General features: G+C 35.4%; 2 protein-coding genes across 4 annotated transcripts in view; both read right to left on the bottom strand.

The window, feature by feature from the left end:
- The window catches only part of LOC140451378 (sphingomyelin phosphodiesterase), a 111,157-nt gene extending 91,444 nt beyond the window's left edge, over positions 1–19,713 (bottom strand). For 2 of the 3 annotated variants that reach the window (XM_072545143.1, XM_072545147.1), the window contains exon 1: positions 19,512–19,713. The gene's annotated coding sequence lies outside the window, so the exon portion shown is untranslated. The remainder of the gene's footprint in view (positions 1–19,511) is intronic. The other variant, XM_072545146.1, reaches the window with a different exon arrangement.
- LOC140451302 (uncharacterized) lies at positions 4,314–5,601 on the bottom strand. Its single transcript, XM_072545048.1, has 3 exons — positions 5,303–5,601; positions 4,456–5,188; positions 4,314–4,361 (listed from the first exon to the last, which is right to left on the bottom strand). The coding sequence occupies exons 1-3, from the start codon at positions 5,599–5,601 to the stop codon at positions 4,314–4,316; spliced, it is 1,080 nt and encodes a 359-aa protein (XP_072401149.1).
- Positions 19,714–20,862: the final 1,149 nt, after the last annotated feature.

Below are 20,862 nucleotides of genomic sequence, written 5' to 3'. Positions count from 1 at the left end.
GTCGGATCTTGCTTTTACTAATAATGGCGACATCGTCTGCATACTCTCACTCCCATGTCGATGTCAAACAGGGGAGACAGTTTTCCATCTACTCTGACTGCGGCTTTTGAACCCTGCAACTTCATTTTTATGAGGCATATATATATTTTTGGAATACCTAGATTTCGGAGGTCTTCCTGCATTTTGTCTCTTTTCACATTATGAAAAGCTTATTTAAAGTCTATATACAAATTATTTTTTAGATTCTTATATAATATTCTTATATAATTATTCTTTTATAGAATTTTCTGCTCTCGTGTCTGTTGTTATGTTCTAGGATTTCTTGTACTTGTTTTTTCATAGCCTCTCTTTTTTTTCTTCTGCATATTCTAGTCGCTTGTATTCTCTTTTCGTTATAAATAACCTAACCTAACATAATATATATTAGCTCAACAAAACTTACATGCCCATGACTTAATACTTTTCTTCTATTTCTTCCTGTCTTGAACTGTTTATCCAATCGTTGTCTCTTGAAAATTTCCAATTTTCTTGTGCCAAGTTTATCTATTTACTTTGTAAACGACTTCTTTTTGATGATATGACTGGCTACCAATGCTCTTAAGGCACTTAAATAAGAAGATTCTACCTTCTGCCAATCGAGCTACACCTCCAAGCCACTGCACAATAGAGGGGATGGACATGGCTGTGCGGCCCTGCTGTTGTTAGATGTTTGGAATGCATTCAATACGCTGCAGTGGAACGATCGTCGACGTGACGGCCGGGGTCCCTCAGTGATCTGTCTTGGACCCGACGCTATGGAACCTAGGATATGACGGGATTATGAACTGTGAATACGAAGAGGATACAATCCCCATTGCATTCGCGGATGACCTCGCTGTACTGGTATTGGCACTGGATGAGCCAGATCTCAAATACATGGTTCGAAACGCAGGTGGTATCGTAAAGAAATGGATGACGCAGCATGGCCTAAAACTTGCGGCAGAGAAAACCGAAGCCATCAGGCAAAGTGTGGAACTACAATGTGCGGGGGCATGTCTTACACCCAAGAAACACGTAAAGTACCTGGGAATGACGTTGCACCATAATGGAAAATGTGAGGAGCACGTGCGGGAGGTGGCCCGGAAGGCTGCAAATAGTGTGCTGCGTTGGGAAGGGTGATGCCCAAAATTGGGAGACCCTAATCCGAAAGGAGGAGTGCCTTACACGGTATCAGTCTGAAGTGGGGCGGTAGAGATAACGGCCTACAGGAGCCTCATGACACGAGTGGACAGAACAAGTCTGTTGTGAGTGGCATGCGACTACAGGACTGTGTCTGCGGTAGCCTTGTGGACCATCACTGGATGTGTTCCGTTGCATGTTTCGGCGGTGGAAAGAAAAGAGCTGTATGGGAGAAGAGATCTAAACCTTACTATGGCCGAGTGAAGACAGGAAAAGGAAAGGTCAATTAAAAGATGACAAGAAGAATGGAACAACACGGATGATGTGGCACGGTGGACAAAGATGCTGATCCCGAACAGAAGAGATTGGTTCGGAGGGGCTGACAGATGAATGTCTATATTGCGGACACTTGGACACTGTGACATACTATGCTAGAGTGCAACAGATGGATAGTAGAACAGAATGGAAAAAGAGACAAGTATGGATTTTGTTACAGTGAGAGAAATGATTGAAAATAAAGCAGGTTGGACTAGTGTACACAAGAGGAAGAAAGACAACTGGATCAGCGGAAAAGGTAAGAGGGAAAGATGCTAGAAGTTGAAAGTAGAAAAGTGATTCAGACTGTATGAGTTAGACTGTGCGAGTTAGGCTGTCTGGGTTAGACTGTGGGGAAAGAAAAATGCTTGTCTTTGAATGATGCCGTACTAGAAGCGATGAGGGTCTTCCACGCGCTACATGGAACGGGATTCCTCTAAAAAAACCATTTTGGGACCAAAAAAAGGGGACACATGGGGCCTCCTTGTTGACAGTATGTGGATAAATGAAGGTAGTGCTTCGGAAGGTTACAGCGGTCATTCTGCTTCCGGTTCGCTGGATGACAGAGGAGGGTCTGATTGAGCAAGTATGCGTTCAACGTAGACTCGGCGGCGAGAGGGCGTTTTAAAAAGTACCTCGGGAACTATCACCAGGATTACGAAGAACGAATCCTGCACTAAGATCAGTCAGGCGGCGTCCTGGACTGAGACCTGTCTTTTGAATACCCAGACCCCCTTTATAAGGACGAAAAAAAAGGTATGCCCTAATAATATTCATATTAATCCTTATATTTTTTCTTTTCCTTGTCCATGTCCTCGACTTGTTTTCCATTCTGTCTAACGCAGGATAGACACTTAAAAATAAAATATCTCGTGTACAAACATCTTTGTCAAGTTTGAATATATTTTTCCATATCATGTATATTACTTGACAGCACTATTCTTATATTGTTCTCAATAAAAATACATGTTCTAATTAATATCTTTGTATATTTTAAGTTTCACCATAACCGGATATAATCTCTTACATTAAATAACAAAATACTGTTACCTAACTAATGTGAATGTGTTTCGTATGCTTGCAGCTAAATGGTCGCTTGTTAGAGCACCTTTTTGCACTCGCTATTTAACACAGAGAATAGAATTAGCAGGAAATAACAGTACCCCATATACTGTAATGAAGTTCCTGCTATACGGGTCTGCTAAATTAACGAAGAAATTGATGAATTTGTACAACTAGGTTTTAGAATGGACATGGTTCATAGTACAGTAAAATTATACTCTTCTTTATTTAAATTCACTAATTTCCGTTTGTTCTTAAAACATTTCATTTTCTTAATACTAAAAATATCAAAAAAAGTTCAGTAAATGTAGGAGAAGAATATCATAAGTTGTTTGTGATGATCCCCAATTAGTATACTGTATTCATGAGTTTGGGCCTGTTTTGGATTATCCTTAGACACTCGACAGCCATTTTCTTTAAGGTTTCTATAAGGTACTGGTTAAAAATGTTTTAATTTATTACCCTTGCTGCAAAATAAGAATAAATACAAAATGAGGGGAAGAAACAGGATAACAAAAAAATTACAAGATAATGTATTAGACTTATTTCATGAATAACATAATAGTATTGTTCATACTAAAATGTTGTTACATTCAGATTGTTGGTGGGCAAATATGAATGAACATATTGAAAATTTTATATCGTGTATTTCAACAATGTCAAAATTTCACAAATTCAAATATGGAATTATGTCCGTGGCCATCAGCACCACACAACTTTTACAGGGAATAATATAGAATTCTTTTTTAAATTTAAATACACATTTTTGATTTTAATTGATCAGAAATCAAAATGGTTAGATGTCAAATTAATGTCAAATGGCACAAATGCATCAAAGACTATATCAAAATTAAGAGATAGGGGAGAGTCCTACAGTACCGTCACCTTAAGGTTTATCAACAAAAAAATCAAAATGCTAAAAGGTACATGTTTAATACTTCCTGTCATGTATGAAAGGACTATTATGCTGTCAATGAAAGTAATAAACAATCATAATGTTTCAAAATAATCACTTTATTAATGAAAATTAAAGATAAGGAAAAATCAAACTTTATAAAAGTGGCCTCCAGTACCGGCCAGTAAATATATTACCAATTAAACAATACAGAAATCACAAATATATTATTTGGATAGCTCTGATATGTTCGCACAAGCCTCATGAACCCAAATATTACAGTTTCCACACTGTATCCAATCCTCTTCATGAGATTCAGTGCACAAAGGACAAACTGTCTCTTCTTCAACCGGTCTACTAGGAGGAGGTAGGATTTCATCTTTATTTTTCCTACTTTTCTTACTAACATATCTTCCTGACAACAAGCTTTTACCTTTTTGAACATATTTTCCTGAGACCTTATTTTTTTTGTTAACGTCATTTTCCACAAGTAAATTCTTCCTTCGTTTAAGTGATTCGACGCTTGTTTTGCCTGCTTTTTTCTCTTCCAGCATTTTTTTGTATGGAGAACCAGTTATAATTTCGCTTTTTTTAGCTTTACGACTCCGGGCAGTTGCTCTTCTTTTAGAAGCATCAGGAACCGGTGAGAGTTCTGTAAGTGCAGCTTTAAAATTGTCTGTGGATAGGTCAATTGTAGCTTCTTCTTGAGATTCTAATTGCCGCAAAAAAGCAATTTGTGATTCTCCATTAGCAAGAGTAGTTTGGTTGTCGTGTTGCACAGAATTTGTAATATGGGCTACGAGATCAAGAGCAGGAGTAGTAGATGTTGGTTCTAGCAGTTGGGAAGATGAAGGCAACGGTTCTGATGTTGAAAGTGTTGCTTCTAGCAGTTGGGAAGATGAAGGCAATGATTCTGACGTTGATTGTTGTTCTGTAATGTTGGTTATGTTAGAACAAATAAAGTCCAAATCATTAAAGACATTTTTATCAAAGGGGTGTATGCCTGTGCAACGAAAGGCACTAACTGCAATTTCCATTCGAGAAACTCGATTAAAAGCTGAAGCAACTAAGCCAGCAATCTCGTATTCACTGATTCTAATACCGGGATTTAATCTCATCCACAAGTCACATGCATTATTATAAGCAGATTTAAATGGCTTCATGAACGTACGATCTAGTGGCTGTAGCTTATGGGTCGTATGTGGTGGGGTGCTAAGCATATGGATGTTATTTTTCCGGGCAAATTCAATAACATCTAAGTCCTTATGACTCGCATGTCCATCTAAAATCAGGAGAACTGGATTCTCGGCTGTAGGATTAGAATACTGCACAAAATGATGCATCCATTTTAAAAATAATTCGGCATTCATCCAGCCGTTTGGCTGAGCTTCGCCTACGCTCTCATTTGGGGCGTTAACCATTAGTCTTTCATTCATTCGGACTCGTGGAAATATAAAATATGGTGGAACAAATTGACCTCCAGCGCTCATTGCAAAAAGCACCGTCACGTTCTTTCCACGTTCTGCTGAAGTCAGTTTTCCTACTTGTTTTTGGTTTTTAGTAGCTAAAACTTTGGCATGTTTTTGGACAATGCTGACACCAGTCTCGTCGCAATTCCATATTTTATAAGGAGTGAATTTAAACCTCTGTATCAAAGTCTCTAAACCATCAAAGAAACGCTCAACCTGAGGTCTGTTAAATCCTACTGCTCTCATTAAGCTCGTTAATTCAGCACTCCGCAATGATAAATCACTATGTCTTTTCATAAAAGAATAATAATAGTTTTTCCCTGCCATTTCTTTTTCTTTATTAAACTGGTGAGGTAACTTCAACTTCTCTGCCAGTTGAAAAGCAAGACGTAAAAATTCTTGCCTGTTTAAAGGCATTAGTCTATTGGCCAAGTCTTTAACATGTGTCGCCAATGTTTCTTCATGTTCAGGTGAAAAAGTATTGTGAAAACGACCCATAACTGGCTCAATGGATATCTCTTTATTATTTTTAATAGCACTTACTCTGTCATTCAATGTAGTTTGTGGTATCTGATAGCGTTCGGCAGCTTGGCGTGCACTCATCTCATTATTCAGTACCTTTTCCACGGCTTTTCGCATGTTCGCAGGATCCCAGTTGCCCTTTTTTTGCCTCACATGAACATTATTTTTATCACTTGGCATTTTTGCGTACCTGTAAGTAAAAAAAATCTTTTAAAAACGAACTTTATTATTGGCCGGTACTGCAGGACAATGCAGTGGCCGGTACTGGAGGAAACGAAAAAAAAAAATAAGTTTGTTTACAGGTAAAAACAAACGCACAAATATTGATTTAAAGTATACTTTTTTATAGTTATATAAGTACACTATACATACCAGGAGTTATTTGTTGTAAACTGGATCTTTAAATGTTGAAAATCACCAACAGAATGTTAAATATGCAGTGTACGTCTATGATGCCCAACACAAATCTTTGCACTGACAAGAATCCTGTCGCGACAAGTTGACACCGCGCTGGGCTTGTACTTATAGGAGTGTCTAGCACTAATACCGATAATCATCACCGTACCATCTATTATAGGTTTGTAGAACTTTCAACTGGCCGGTACTGTATGCCGGCCGGTACTGTGGGACTCTCCCCTATGTCTACTATAATTGGTCTTCCGGTCGAATTAGTCTCAGACAATGGACCTCCTTTTAATTCCAGTGAATTTGTGGCATTTTGGCATAGAAATGGAATAAAACCGGTGAAGATACCTTCGTATCACCCTCAAAGTAATGGTGCTGTGGAGCGTAGTGTTCAAATAGTGAAGAAAAATTTGGAAAAGGCCCTGTTGACTATTAAGAGGGAGGAGATTAATAAACAGTTAGTTATTCAGAAAATTCAAAACTTTTTATTCTTTATAGAACAACTCCTTCAGCGGCTACAGGGATTTCTCCGAGCGAAAGTATTTTTAAAGTTCATCCTTGAACTAGATTTAACATGTTGAAACCTTCTTGCCGTAATAGTAAGCATTCATCGATTTCAATCAACAATGGTCATACCTTGTATAAAGTTAATGAATGTGTTTATATTAAAAACAAACAAACAAAATTATGGCAGAAAGGTAAGATTATGGACATTTTAAGTTACTGTATTTATCTCGTATGTAGTAATGATGTTATAAAATTCGCGCATGTGAATGATATGAAATAGGTCGAACGGTCGAGGAACTGTTTCATCTAGCTGCCGACCGAGAATCATTTCATCAGCTTGTCAATATGACGATAGCCAACGCTTGAATACAAGCACGCAACACAAAGAAGAAGAAATGATATGAGAAAAGACAGAGGTGAAGATAGAATCCTAGATTCTGACCAGACTCAAATATCAGAAACTCCTATAGTGTGTGGTAATATGCCAGTGTCACGTGGTAGTGTTACAATTGAACCCACAGTGAATCCAAATTGAATCGGTTCAATTAGAACCAAAGGAGCCCATCCCAAATTTATCACAAGAAGAAACAAGTCCATTTCTCCCTAGAGATGAAACATCCACGGATTGCAATATTAGTAAGTGCTACGGAAGATTAGTAAAAGCTCCCATTAGGCTTGATCTATAACGAGGAAGGAGATGTTATATATTAATCCTACATCGGAACAGTAGACACTTCGTAAAAATTAGATAGGCTTGGGTGAAGTTATGTTATGTCCATGAGCAGCTTCAAATGTCCACGCTGTTATGATTAATTGAATTATATGTAACCGTTTTATAAGTAAATAAATAGTTATGTTTTGTTAATCTGTGCTTCATTAAATACACAACAGTAGGTACTTAAAATTACCTAAGAGGACATTCGCTACACACACTCTAGGTACAAGGGCAAAAACTGCGATGGAGAGGATATTTATATACCCATAAACCCATATGCACATAAAACACAACCGTCGATCGCAAAGAAAATCCAAATGTACAAAGCTACAAAGCGTAAATCAGTACTCCCAAAAACAATACCAGCCTGAAACTCCACGAAGGATTCAAGCAGAAAGGAACTCGAGGAAATTGAAATTTCTATATACAAGATTATAGCTGGGGAACATTGGATAAAAGTATGTCCCACTATGATATTTCCAGACAATTAACCTCTAATCTGTATATAAAAAAAAGAATAACAATAACAATATTCCGAAATAACCGTAATATACGCTAAAAAACAGTCAGAAAAACAGCAACAAAAATACATATAGTCGGTTCGCTATATTTACGCGGGTTTCGGATTAAAAATTTTATTGTAAGTACCCAGTTTTAATTACCTGCTCTTTGGGGAAATATCAACTGGTCAAATGAAATGAAAAATAATCCATAACTTTTTTTAATTAAATAATAATGGAAAATTTTTTATATAATTAACAGTATAATAAGGAGAATTACTTCATTAATGGAGTCTAATGTGGCTAATATAAACCTAATAATAATTTTATATTACACTTCACACAGAAAATATGGTCTATGTATATTTGTTCCATGGAGAGAATTTCTAATGAAAAATAAAAAAATTTAACTTGCCAACAAAAATGAAAATCAGTCATTATCATCAAAAATATCATAATCGTCATCATCACTGTCATCACCATTAATTGTTATTATGATTGGACTTATTTCGTTTATTTTATTTTCACGAGTCCACCAATCTTCTATTAGTTTCTCGCACTTGAATATACAGTTGCACCACACTTCTGGAGTTACAATTGAAAGTGCTATAACCGTTAGGCCCAATATGGTTGTCATAATATTGTTTTGCTATTCCCCATATATATTCGATGGGATTAAACTGGCAATGATACGGTGGCAGACGTAAAACTTGATGACCGTAACTTTCAATAATCTGATCCACAACAAAGGTTTTTGGTTTTGCGTGGACATACGCCAAGCGTAATAATTCTGATTTTAAAATATGTTGTGTAAATGGTATATGTTCCTTTGTGAACCATTCTTTAATTTTATTAACAGTCCAAGAATTCGTTGAACTTTTGTTTAATACTTCAGAATGGTAAGGTGCATTGTCAAAAATAATTACGCTGGGCTCACTTAAACCTGGGAGAAGTTTTTCATGTAACCATTTTACAAACATTTCTGTGTTCATATTATCGTGATAGTCACTTGATTTTGATTTAGATGAAAATATTAAATCAGCACCTTCTATAAAACCCGATTTCCCTCCTCCATGTAAAATTATGTGTCGCTTCCCTTCTCCATCAGTATGTTTGATAGACTTTACGTTATCATCTTGCCATATTCTCTTGGTTGCACCCCTAGAAAATATCCATGTTTCGTCTAAATATATAAAATTTGCCCTTTCTTCTTTTAATATAGAATATTTTCTTAGAAAGTTAATTCTTTTATGCACAACAGAACTTCTTTCACAAAGGGCTTTTCTGTTATCCTCCTTTTGAAATTTGAAACCCAAATTATGTATCACTTGCCATAGACTTGTTCTGCCAATTTCGTCAAATTTTCTATCTTTTAATTCCGAGAGAATTGTATTTAAGGTCACATGTTCCTTGTTGGCTCGCATTCGATAAATGGTATCACGAATTTCAAATTTTTTTCCATCTGGAATATCTTTCGTTTTCAATGATAGGCGAATTTTTCGGTGATCTTCTTTCGGCCGTTCATTATTGCGATTTTGTAATACTCCTCTTAGTTTGGTTTCACTAATTCCTAGAGCATCACATACGCGTTGTTGAACAGACATTACCGATTTTAAAGGACCGCCATTTTCTTTTTCATCTGTAAAATACTTATGTACACTACAAATTAGACTATCTACATCTAACACACGTATAGGCATTTTTAAATATTTCCACCAAACATACAATGTCAACACTGGCAAAGAATCAATTCAACTGCAATATTGTAACACATTTATACCTACCCTAATGTTATTTTAATGTATTTTAAAATATGACCATTAATGCAGTTTTTACCTAATTTTCTGGGAAGTCGTTTACTGCAACTGGTTATCAATGAGTCATTAGCATAATTTTGTTAATCCGAAACCCGCGTAAATATAGCGAACCGACTATACTACAAATAGAGAGAACAGCGTTGAAAAGTCCGCTCAAAACTCCATACAAAAAATAGCTCAATTCTTACCATAAGGTAAACTCCCAAAAATGAATTAAAATCACTAAAAGCCGGTGCAGAAAAGGAACAATTTTAGTTTCATCATTTTTGTCTGTTATTAGAAAACAAGAAAATCCTTTAGTCTCACTTTTCTTAATGTGTCATTTTTCATAAGGAGTATACTATGTATTTAATTGTCGATCACACTCATCTACTTCCACTTTAGCTATCCTGTTTTAAATAGAATGTTGCATATTAATGTCAAATATTGACTAATGCGATATTATTTTGTAACCTTGACCTTCACAAGCGCCAAGAAAAATCAATAGTCAGAGTAAAGGTAGTCGTTCGCTACAGATAGTTTCCATTTTATCTATTCTGCGAAGTCGAGAACATTTTTACCGCAATTCGACTGCACTACAACCATGCGATGTAGTGTGATAGAAAGTATCTACATTGCTTCAATAAAATAACATTGTTCTTATGTTTATTAAAGAGTAGAATCTACTTTAAATAAGGACACCTTCGATCTCATTTCGTGGGTTTTTCAAGACGCGTCATAACTTTTATACGACACATCCGTATTAATGTTCTAAGAATGCAAGTTTTCTTCCGGATTTCTAGAAATGGCTGTAGAAAATTGATGTTTCGGAGATAAATAAAAGTGAAAATAGACTTCCCCGTTTCTTTTACTTTGTATATAAATGGTGAGGTATCACGTCGTTCTTTTACATTCCACTGCGGCAGACGGTGTCCTCCAAACTATGCCTCAAAGTCTGCTACAAGGAATGTTCTGTAAATCCATGGTATATTGTATTTCTTAATAATTTAAAGCATACTATGGTTTGTTTTTTAACCAGGAGGAGTAATTCAAATTTACCGCGCCGTAATGCTTGTTTGTAATTGGTCCAACCGCAGGCAAGTTTACTCCACTAAATTATGACATTTTGACACTAATGACATTTATGAAATTTTAAACTTCAAAATTGATATCGATGATTTTTTGTATATTCTGCATTATTCCTTTAATTTTTAGATTTTTTGTTTGCATTTACAACATTATGTATTTATGTAACAATATGGATTCAATGCCAAGTACTAGTGGTAATTATCCTTCTCCAACTAAAAACGCCGAGTAGATTTGGGTCATTTATCATCAAATAAAAAACAATTATAAAAATGAACAAACAAATAAAAATTGATAATCCTGGAATGAATATAACAGCCATGGTAGCAAAAATAAAACAGGAAACAGGTTAGTTTTGCAGAATAGTTATTGTTAAAATGAAGACTTACTAAAGTAATGTGCTAATTTTAGGTGTTGCCAATTAAACTATTTACAAAACAATTAGGGAATATAAGCAGACTGGAACAGTAAGATGTCCTAAAAATATTGGCGGTCGACCTTCTATCCTTGCAGAGTTAAAACATCTTTACTACAGATAGTACACAGCTTCTTTTTCAAGAATGAAATGCCCACTTTAAATAACAACTTCTTTATAAGAATCCAACATTTTTTTATTGTAATTAGAAAAACAAAAAAATACACTCGCGATCATAAAATCCGGGTCACCTTGAAAATAACCGATATTTCATTTTTAACGAGCTTTATCGTAAATAATAATAACACAAATACAAACTAATGCATGTTTCTGAGAATTGTTGCGGTTTCCTTTGTAACAAATAATTCCAATAGTGCCGATTTCGCGGTAAAGTGCACACTTCCCAAAATGAACGCTACCTGTAACTCCGCTTGTTTTAAATGTCTCGTTTGTACTTCGACTTTCTGTTCAAATGCAACGGACAAACGTTTATTATTGCCACCATTAGTGTTTATTTTTGACAAAAATGCCTTTGACTGTTGTTGAAACGGCACAAATTGTTGCACTTGTGGAAGACGGTCACACTCAACGGCAAGTCGCAAGAACTGTTGACGTAAGCCTTTCTACGGTTCAACGAGTGCTTCAACGCTTTCAGGAGGCAAGTTTGCTAACCAGGCGACCTGACTCTGGACGAAGAAGAACGACCAAGGCACTAGATGACCGTTTCCTTGTGTTTCAGGATTTACGAAACCGGACCTCAACTGCGGTTATGCATCAAAATCGTCTAGAGGAAGTAAGAAATCGCAATTTTAGTGTTGCAACAGTCAGAAGAAGACTTCGTTCTTCTTGACTATCTTCTCGGGTAATGGCTAGAGGACCGCCACTTCGCCGGGTGCCTCGAGTTGCACGACTAGCTTTTGCTCGACAATACGCGCATTGGGGAATTAACGATTGTAGCAAAGTGTTATTCTCAGATGAATCCCGTTTCTGCCTAACTGGATCCGATGGACGTGTAAGAGTTTGGAGGAGAACCGGTGAACGATTTTTACAAGCTTGCATTGCTTCAAGAATGCCATTTGGTGGAAGCTCGGTCATGGCTTGGGGAGGTATATCTTCCGACTTCCACACAGAATTACCCTTCATTGAAAATTGGTCTCTAACTGCACGAAGGTACATTACGGAGATTCCGGAAGAACATGTTATGTCCAACATGGCAGGGCTTGGAGAAAACGCCGTTTTTATGCAGGACAACGTGCGACCGCACGTTGCCAGGATCAGTATGTAATACTTGGACGAAGTTGGAATTACGAGGGTGAAAAAACGTATTCAAACCCATACACCTCCTCCTAACAACGCACAGGATCTTAAGGATCTGTTAGTGAAAGAGTGGAATAACATACCACAACATGTAATCCGGAGAAAAATTGAGAGTATGCCCCGTCGTCTGCAAGAGGTTATTAGAGCAAGGGGAGGCAATACACGATATTGGTCATCTGGTACTGATTTTTTACCACGTTCTGTATTTTCCATTTTTTTTCGTATGTCTGTTTTATCAACAATTTGATTTTTTTTCAATAAAAACAATAAAAAACCATTTTTTTTTCTTTCAAAACAAACATTGATGACAAATAAAAAATACATTAGCCAAAAAAAAACGGTTATTACTGCACCAGAGGCAAAAATATTTAAGAAACTTGAAATTTTCAAAATGACCCGGAGTTTATGATCGCGAGTGTATATATTGGAAGTGAATTGGAAAAATTTATTATTCAAACATAAATAAACAAAGTTAGGTTAGAATCGACGTGTGAGGTTGTCCGATACTGATTACTGGATTACCGAAAAGCCGAGATAATCAACTAAAAAAGAAGATGTATTTGGTGACTTTTCTAGTAACTTTTTTGGGTGTAAATCTGTCTTTTTAGTTTACTCCTCCTGGTTAAAAAAAAAACCATAAAAACATGTAGATGATAATACAAATTTGGCTCAGATCGTTAAAGTGCAATAACTGTGTTGAGTACTCAAAATGAACAGGAGCAAGATTTAACTAACACTACCACATAGTCTTTATTGTCGCAAGACTCCTATAATTTGGATAGCATGACCAAGTATGATAGCTTAGCTTCTCAAGCTGCTTCCTCTATTTTTTTGCCAATAGCGACATAGATTGTATTGACAATGAACAGCCTCGTATAGAAAAGATGTTTAACGCTGAATACTTCAACGACAGTATTATGTTTGATAGTTAAAGTTGTGTCCATAATAATATGCAGACAGTTGATAATGTTATACTTGAAGAGGTTTACTCGCTCAATAATGAAAATTGCAGTCCACCATTATTTGACGCGAACACCGAAAATACGATTAATCCTATTGAACCAATTAGATGAAGCATTAACCAAAATGATACCTTATTAATATTGAATAGTGATTTAGTCATTAATGTGTAAGAAGAAGACCTAACGGCTCCTGCACCTATACCTAAAATGCCAACTGCCTATCCTGAATTAATGAAAAAACTAGTTGATTACAGTGAATCTGATTCTGATGTGATGAACCTGTTATCAAAAGAAAGAAACGGTGCCAAGTAAAGAAAGACCAACGGGTTATTCAAAGAAATAAAAAGGATAAGGAAACGGGTAAAGAATACTGCGGAAAACAAAAAAACGATGAAAAGTGGAGAAAAGATATAAAGAAAACAAAAAAACATAATATGAAGCCATGATCTAATTGTAAAGAAAAAAGGAATAGTGGTATCCAGTACAATATTATGTCTAAAAATGATTGAAAAACATTATTTGATCAGTTCTGGACTTGTATTTGGAACGAAAAACGACTTTACATCGATAATTTAGTAAAAGTTATTCATACAAATAGACAAAGAGATAGAAAAGATCCAGAAAAATCTAAGAGAGTTAATACATTTATTTATCATCTAAAAAAGGCGAAGATATGAATCGAGCTGTAAAACATTATTCCTAAACACTTTTTTCATTGGTAAATCATGTATTATGGGTTCAAACTACGGGAAAGAATACCAGTTAACAATTAAAAACAAATATTACAAGAAATTTTGATTAAAAAATGAAAACTTTGCAAGACTTTTAAGATAGTTTGCCAAAAATGCCGTCCCATTATTGTAGAAAAAGGTCAACACAGACATATATACAATCGGACATATCATCCAAGCAACAAAATAGTAGCTTTACAAAATGTACCCAGATTATTGTCAGTCAAAAAACAAAAAGACTTTATCTATTGCTACTGTTACAAACACTCTTACAATATGAAAAATATCTCTCTTTAAACCAAAGAAAGACTTATGCGAAATTTGTAATAGATACACATTGGGTCATATTGGAAAAGAAATTTATGAAGAGCACATAGTAAAAAGTAGTATGAAGTAAAAAAAAAATAAAGCAAGAATGGAGAAGGAATCTGATAAAGAAAAGAAAGAATTTGTCTTTACTGCCGATCTTCAAGCTGTATTTTTGGCGCCACGCTCCAGCGTATCATCTAATTATTATAAGACCAAACTCCGCGTTCACAACTCGTACATTTATGATATGAAGCATAGTGATGGATATTGCTTTCTGTGGAATGAGGCTGAAGGAGGATTAAATTCTGATGAATTTGCTACGATTTTGGTGAACTTTATTATGGACAAAGTAATTCTAAAAATGGGAGAAGACAACAGGCACATAATCGTGTATACTGATGGGTGTTGTTATCAGAACCAAGACGTCACTTTAAGCAACGCTCTCGTTAACTTAGCTTTGCTACACAATTTGACTATTGAACAAAAATATTTGGAAGTGGGCCACACACAAATGGAAGTCGACAGTATACACGTAATGAGGGAGAAAAAACTTAAAAATCAGATAATTAATGTTCTAGGTGAGTACATTACCATTTGCAGGAAAGCGAAGAAATGAAAATCTTACACAATTGAATACTTAAACTATTCCTACTTTAAGAATTTTAAACAGCTAAATTTTTAACTTTAACTGCACAAGACCAGGAAAACTGAAGGGAGATCCCCTTGTTAGTTAGTTATTGCTATTTAGTAAATAGCAAGTTATTGCTATTTAGTAAATCGTAATCATTATTTTTGACTATATTCGATCGGTGTTTTTTATCTTTATTTTTGAGGTTACCGAAATTCGAGCTCTCATGTATACACCCTCCTAAAAAATTCAAGAAAAAATACAATACCGTTTCAAGTTTATCAAATTCGTACCCTGAACGCAGAAAAATTACAAGAAAGAAATACTTGGCAACTAAAGAACTAGATGCCAAGAGATTACCATAAGCATTATGACGACGTTGTATGTAGATGTTGTACAACTACTTAAACAACGAAAATTTATTTTGTCTCAACACTTTCTTTAAAAAATCTAAACAACGTAAATGGACATGGATCAGCCCAGACAAGAAAACTAAGAACGAAATAGACTATATACTCTCCAATAACAAAAACATATGCACCGACGTGACAGTACTAAACAAATTCTATACCGGAAGTGGCCATAGATTGGTTAGAGCGAATATTAAAATACAGACGAGAGTAGAACGAAACAAACTTATTAAACGAGAACGATACCCAACCACCGATGTGCTATTTCAAAAACAAACGGAATACCAAAAAGAGCTAAGCACAAGACTAAAATCAGTAGAGACACTGAGACAAATGGATATAAACGGACTAGCCAATAAAATAAAAGTAACTGTAACAACATCGGTTAAGAAAATATGCTCAAACACGAAAACAGCCAAAACATCTAAACTTCAACCTAATACAATTAAATTACTAAAAGAAAGACGAAACAGAACAGATCGAACTTCGGACAGCTTCAAAAGTTTAAACAAAAACGTGAAGAAAGAAATTAGGAACGATCATAGAAACTATACTAACAATCTAATAAAAAATATAATACAAGATAACTGCAATATGAAAGTACTCAAAGCAAAAAACTCAAACGGCACAAGAAAAATCATAGAAATAAGAAATGAGAAAAACGTCACCGTCCGAGACAGAAATGAAATAAGCGAGGCCATTGAAAAATTCTACACTAAATTATACTCGGCAAATACACAACCACAACAACGACGTACTGAACGAACAATAATTAACACCGGCTCAGAAGAAATACCGGACATAACCGACTATGAAATAAGAATGGCCCTAAATCAACTAAAAACGAATAAATGTCCGGGAGAGGATAAAATTACAGTCGAAATGTTGAAAATCGGTGGAAGAAAAATAGAACAGGTATTAAATATTTTATTTAATAAAGTAATTGATGAAGGAAAGATTCCTCAAGAATGGTACAACTCCGAAGTCATTTTACTATTGAAGAAAGGAGACAAAGCAAACATCGACAATTACCGACCAATATCCTTGCTCTCACATCTGTATAAATTACTAACTAAAATCATAACCAACCGCCTAACACATAAGCTCGATTTCTATCAACCTATCGAGCAGGCTGGATTCAGAAAACATTTTAGTACCATAGACCACTTGCACACCGTAAGAACACTGATAGAAAAATGCACCGAGTATAATGTTCCAATTCATATGGCGTTCGTCGATTTCCATAAAGCATTCGATTCCATCGAATTATGGGCAGTGTTTGAATCTCTAGAAAATGCACGTATAGATTCAAGATACACTAACATAATTAAAAACATATATGAAAATGCCACCATGCAGATAAAGCTGGACGAAAGCACAAAAACGAATCCCATAAGACTACAACGGGGAGTAAGACAAGGAGACACCATCTCTTCCAAACTATTTACCCTTGCTCTAGAAGACATTTTTAAGAAACTAGAATGGAACAATAAGGGTATCAACGTCGACGGATCATACTTAAACCACTTGCGATTCGCAGATGACATAGTTTTAATAGCCGATAATATCCAAGAACTAAATGATATGTTACAACAATTAAATGCAGTTTCAGGAGCGGTAGGCTTAAAAATGAACTACAGCAAAACAAAAATACTGAGCCGAGACCAGACAAATATAACAATAGAAAATCATACCATAGAAAATGTTGAACATTATGTATATCTAGGTCATGTTATCAAACTAGGAAAACCAAATCAAGATGCTGAAATTAAAAGAAGAACACAACTGGCATGGGGCGCTTTCGGCAAATTAGCATATATCTTGAAAACCACCTCCATTCCTGTAAACTTAAAGAAAAAGGTGTATAACACATGCATACTACCAGTTTGTACTTACGGCTTGGAGACAGTAGCCCTTACCAAAAAATCTGCTAAAAAATTAGAAACAACGCAAAGCGCAATGGAACGAATCATGCTTGGAATATCACTAAGAGACAAGATTAGAAACACGGAGATAAGACGTAGAACGAAGATTAGAGATATTGTGGAAGAAATTGCAAAAATGAAATGGCGCTGGGCAGGTCACGTAGCCCGATATAATGACAACAGGTGGACACGGAGAATTCTAGAATGGAGACCAAGGACGACAACAAGAAGCACGGGAAGACCTCAAAAAAGATGGGTAGATGACATAAGAACAGTGGCAGGCAAACAGTGGATTAGATTGGCGCAAGATAGAGAAAGATGGAAGCAATTGGGAGAGACCTACATTCAGGAGTGGATGGAAAATGGTTGACAAAGAAGAGATTATGACGACCTTCCTCATGAAGACTAGAAATACGTTATAAATCATAATTAAAAGTATAATTTCGTTTGTTTTGTTTTAAATTATACCTATTTTATAATCACCAATGGATTTTTATTTGAATTAATCTCTGGTGCATACCAGCTAACTCCAAAAGTACGTATTTTCCCTATAAAATAAAATTTGATAACTTCTTAAAATCGGCGATTACACTTTCGTCCAAAATAATGAGTGTCATAAAAGAAGTTATACATTTTCGTCCAAGCCCCTAAAATTGAGGTATACAAGTTCGTCCAAAGGGTCAGGTAAATTTTCGTAATGCTTTTTTAAGAAGCAATTAATATTAAATATATAAATATGTGCTAATCTGCAAGTTTATTCATTTTTGGCCACTACATTCCACTAGTATTTTGTTTATTGCACATGAAACATGTTTCAATTTGATCAGGACCAAATGTTCAGAGCTAACTTTAAATTTTCTTCCAAAAGATATTGTCATTGATTTTAAAAAATCAATTCATAAGGCTGTTAAATCAGTTTGGGGTCAATCTAAAATAATCGGATGTAGATTCCATCTTTCGCAGGCTTAGTGGCGTAAAATTCAAGAACTTGGCTTAACAAATGATTACAAAAGTGAGGAAAATGGATTTGTCATAGCTTTGGTCTTCTTTTTCTAGATCACCAAGAAGTCGGTGATTGTTTAATTTTTGATCTCATCGAAATTATGCCCGAGAGTGTCGAACTAAATGCTTTTGTTGAATATTTAGTTGAGGCATAATATGTTGATGAAAACTCAACATTTCCACCGATACTCTAGGCTGCAAAATCATCAGAAACTACGAGAACAACCAATGCACGTGAATCTGTCCGTTCACATTTACATAAATCCTTTAATACATACCATCCGAATATATTCGTGTTTTTAGAGGCTATCAATCAATACCAAAATGAGATCTACATTAGAATTCAAAGTATTCATAAATGTAACACACCTAATAAAAAAACTGTAGGTCGTGAGAAATTTTTGAAAAGTAAAATGGAAAATTTTAATAAATAGAAGTTTTTAAGTAAGTTTATTATTATTTGCTATTTATATTGTAAGTTGTAAATGAAATTTAGTAATCTAAGATAATAAATTTTATAACGCAGTAAGACAACTTTTTTTTTAATTATGGGATTGATCCCCGCGGAGCTCGACCCCTGGACGAAAGTGTATATGCAAAAATATTTGACTTGGACGAAAGTGTTATTTCTTCAGGTAAAAATTTAAGGTAAAACTGAACTCATTACAATGTTCCGGACAAAAGTGTATCTGCTCCTTAAAATACCCTAGTGTAGTGAGAATCATTATACAAACGATTATGGATTGGCAAAAATAATAGGTAATGATATTATCTACCAACTGGATTAAAATTTTTGACGTCAGTAGCTTATTAAAAATATTATGTTTTATGTCTCTCCTGAAAAATTTGTTCAAATGGAGTTGACCGGCTTGCGAATTAAGGTATCGAAATGTGTTTTTTTTTGGACGAATGCCACATCCATATAAATGAATCCTGCGGGGTAATTTCATGACGGCTTAGTTTTCTCATTAATAACCCTAATGTAACGATTTTGTAACAAATTGTAATTTTTTGAACACCTAGAGCCTTTTATTTAAACGTTCTGGCTAATTTTGGGCTTTTATATCAGCCTGATGCCCTTCTTAATCCTATATAATTATCATTGTGTTATTTTCGGGGCAATTCCTTAATATAAAGTGCAATAAAACTAGTTATATATACGAGAATTGATCAAAATAGAAAAAATTGGGTTATAACGCACCATTATAAAAAAACAGTTAATCCATTATTCGCTCAGAATAAATTATTCATGCAATATTTGAAGACCAGAAAAAGGTCAGCATTTTTATAAATTTAATCCTCGTTCGTTACGAATTTACAGTTAGCCGTACCTGAAGTAGAACTCGCGAAAAGTAGGCCCTGATTAAATAAAAATCACTTACTTTTTAAATAAATATTGAAAAGAAGTCTTGAAGTCCAGTAGGTATCTGCGCTGCCACTTTCAGAAATCTGACAGGTCACTAACTGACGAACATTTGTTTTAGTTTCGAAACGGTGACGTTCGCGTGTTTGTTGGTAGAAAGTTCACCGGTGTCGAGTCGATACAATCGCGCTGAAGTCGAGACTCGGACTGAGTTCTTCGTCATCTCGCGGGAAGTCTATTGGCGCGACATTATTTGATTGTGGGTCAAGCTGCCCCCCCGAAGAACGCCATCAATTTCTCCAAAAGAATTAGTCGAGGTTAGTCGAGAAAGAAAAAGGGGTTCGCTGCACTTTACACCAAACATATTTACAATGTTTATTCTTACTAAGAGGTTAACTACCTTTATTTTATGGTACCAGATTATTCTCTACTATCATCTGTACAAAATTAATGCAAAATAATAAGGAATTAGAATTACAGAAATACAAACTACAACATTTAATGTATGTTGAGGTTCTTACTATACGCTAGTGGCCAAAATTCTGGAAACTGTACAAAAATTTCAGTTTTGTTATCAGCATTCCTCTTTTTCATAAGACTTGTGTTATTTCTAAGTTTATTTATAATTGTATTGCATCGTTTTATGCTTCTACTTAATTTATTTATCGTATGGCAATTACAACACATTTAGAACAAATACACAAACACTAGTAATATAGGTATTTGACAAACTTTAAATAGTCACAAACAAACATTAAGTGTATTTATATAATCAATTGACTCTGAAGTTGCAAACAGGAAGTCTTCAGGGCTACCATTGTAGGATCTTGAGGGACACTCTTGAATAATGTGGTCGATGGTTTGGTTCTCCCCACAGTCACATTGAGGAGACGGGTTCTTTCCCCATTTATGTAGCATGTATGCACATCTGCCATGTCTGGTTCGGATCCTATTTAGAGTGGACCATGTTTTGCGTGGAAGATCAAAACCTGGTGGCTTGTGGGTAATGCAGGGCATGTTATTTTGCTATTCGTTCCATTCTTGGGACCAAGCATTCGTGATGTTGAACTCCTCATGTATCATTCTTGCCGTTTTCATTGGTGGTTTTCTAGAACGGGGACGGGTATTTCGTGCATCCTCGGTATCTTGGTGGATCGGCAGGTTTATATTGTTCATGATATTTTTGTATTCACGTGTAAGTGCGTCGACTCGTCGTAAATGTGGAGGTGGGATGTGACTTAATACTGGAAGCCATTGGGTGGGAGTTGATTTAATTGTACCAGCTATCATCCTCATAGTGCTGTGCAGCTGATTGTCGACCTTTTTTACGTGTGGACTGTGTAGCCAGACTGGAGCACAATATTCAGCGG

Source organism: Diabrotica undecimpunctata, chromosome 9 (genome assembly GCF_040954645.1).
Source record: "Diabrotica undecimpunctata isolate CICGRU chromosome 9, icDiaUnde3, whole genome shotgun sequence".
In the NCBI taxonomy this organism is placed as follows: Eukaryota; Metazoa; Arthropoda; class Insecta; order Coleoptera; family Chrysomelidae; genus Diabrotica; species Diabrotica undecimpunctata.
The sequence above is the reverse complement of the archived record's forward strand: the minus strand, read 5'-3'. Positions and strand labels throughout refer to the sequence as shown.

Excerpts from the sequence above, each read along its gene's own strand:
- LOC140451302 (XM_072545048.1), bottom strand. The coding sequence starts at position 5,601 with ATGCCAAGTGATAAAAATAATGTTCATGTGAGGCAAAAAAAGGGCAAC. Across the intron at positions 5,189-5,302 it reads AGACTAATGCCTTTAAACAG|ACATAGTGATTTATCATTGC; the intron begins GCAAGAATTTTT and ends TTTTATGAAAAG. Across the intron at positions 4,362-4,455 it reads TTTCTCGAATGGAAATTGCA|AACAACAATCAACGTCAGAA; the intron begins GTTAGTGCCTTT and ends CCAACATTACAG.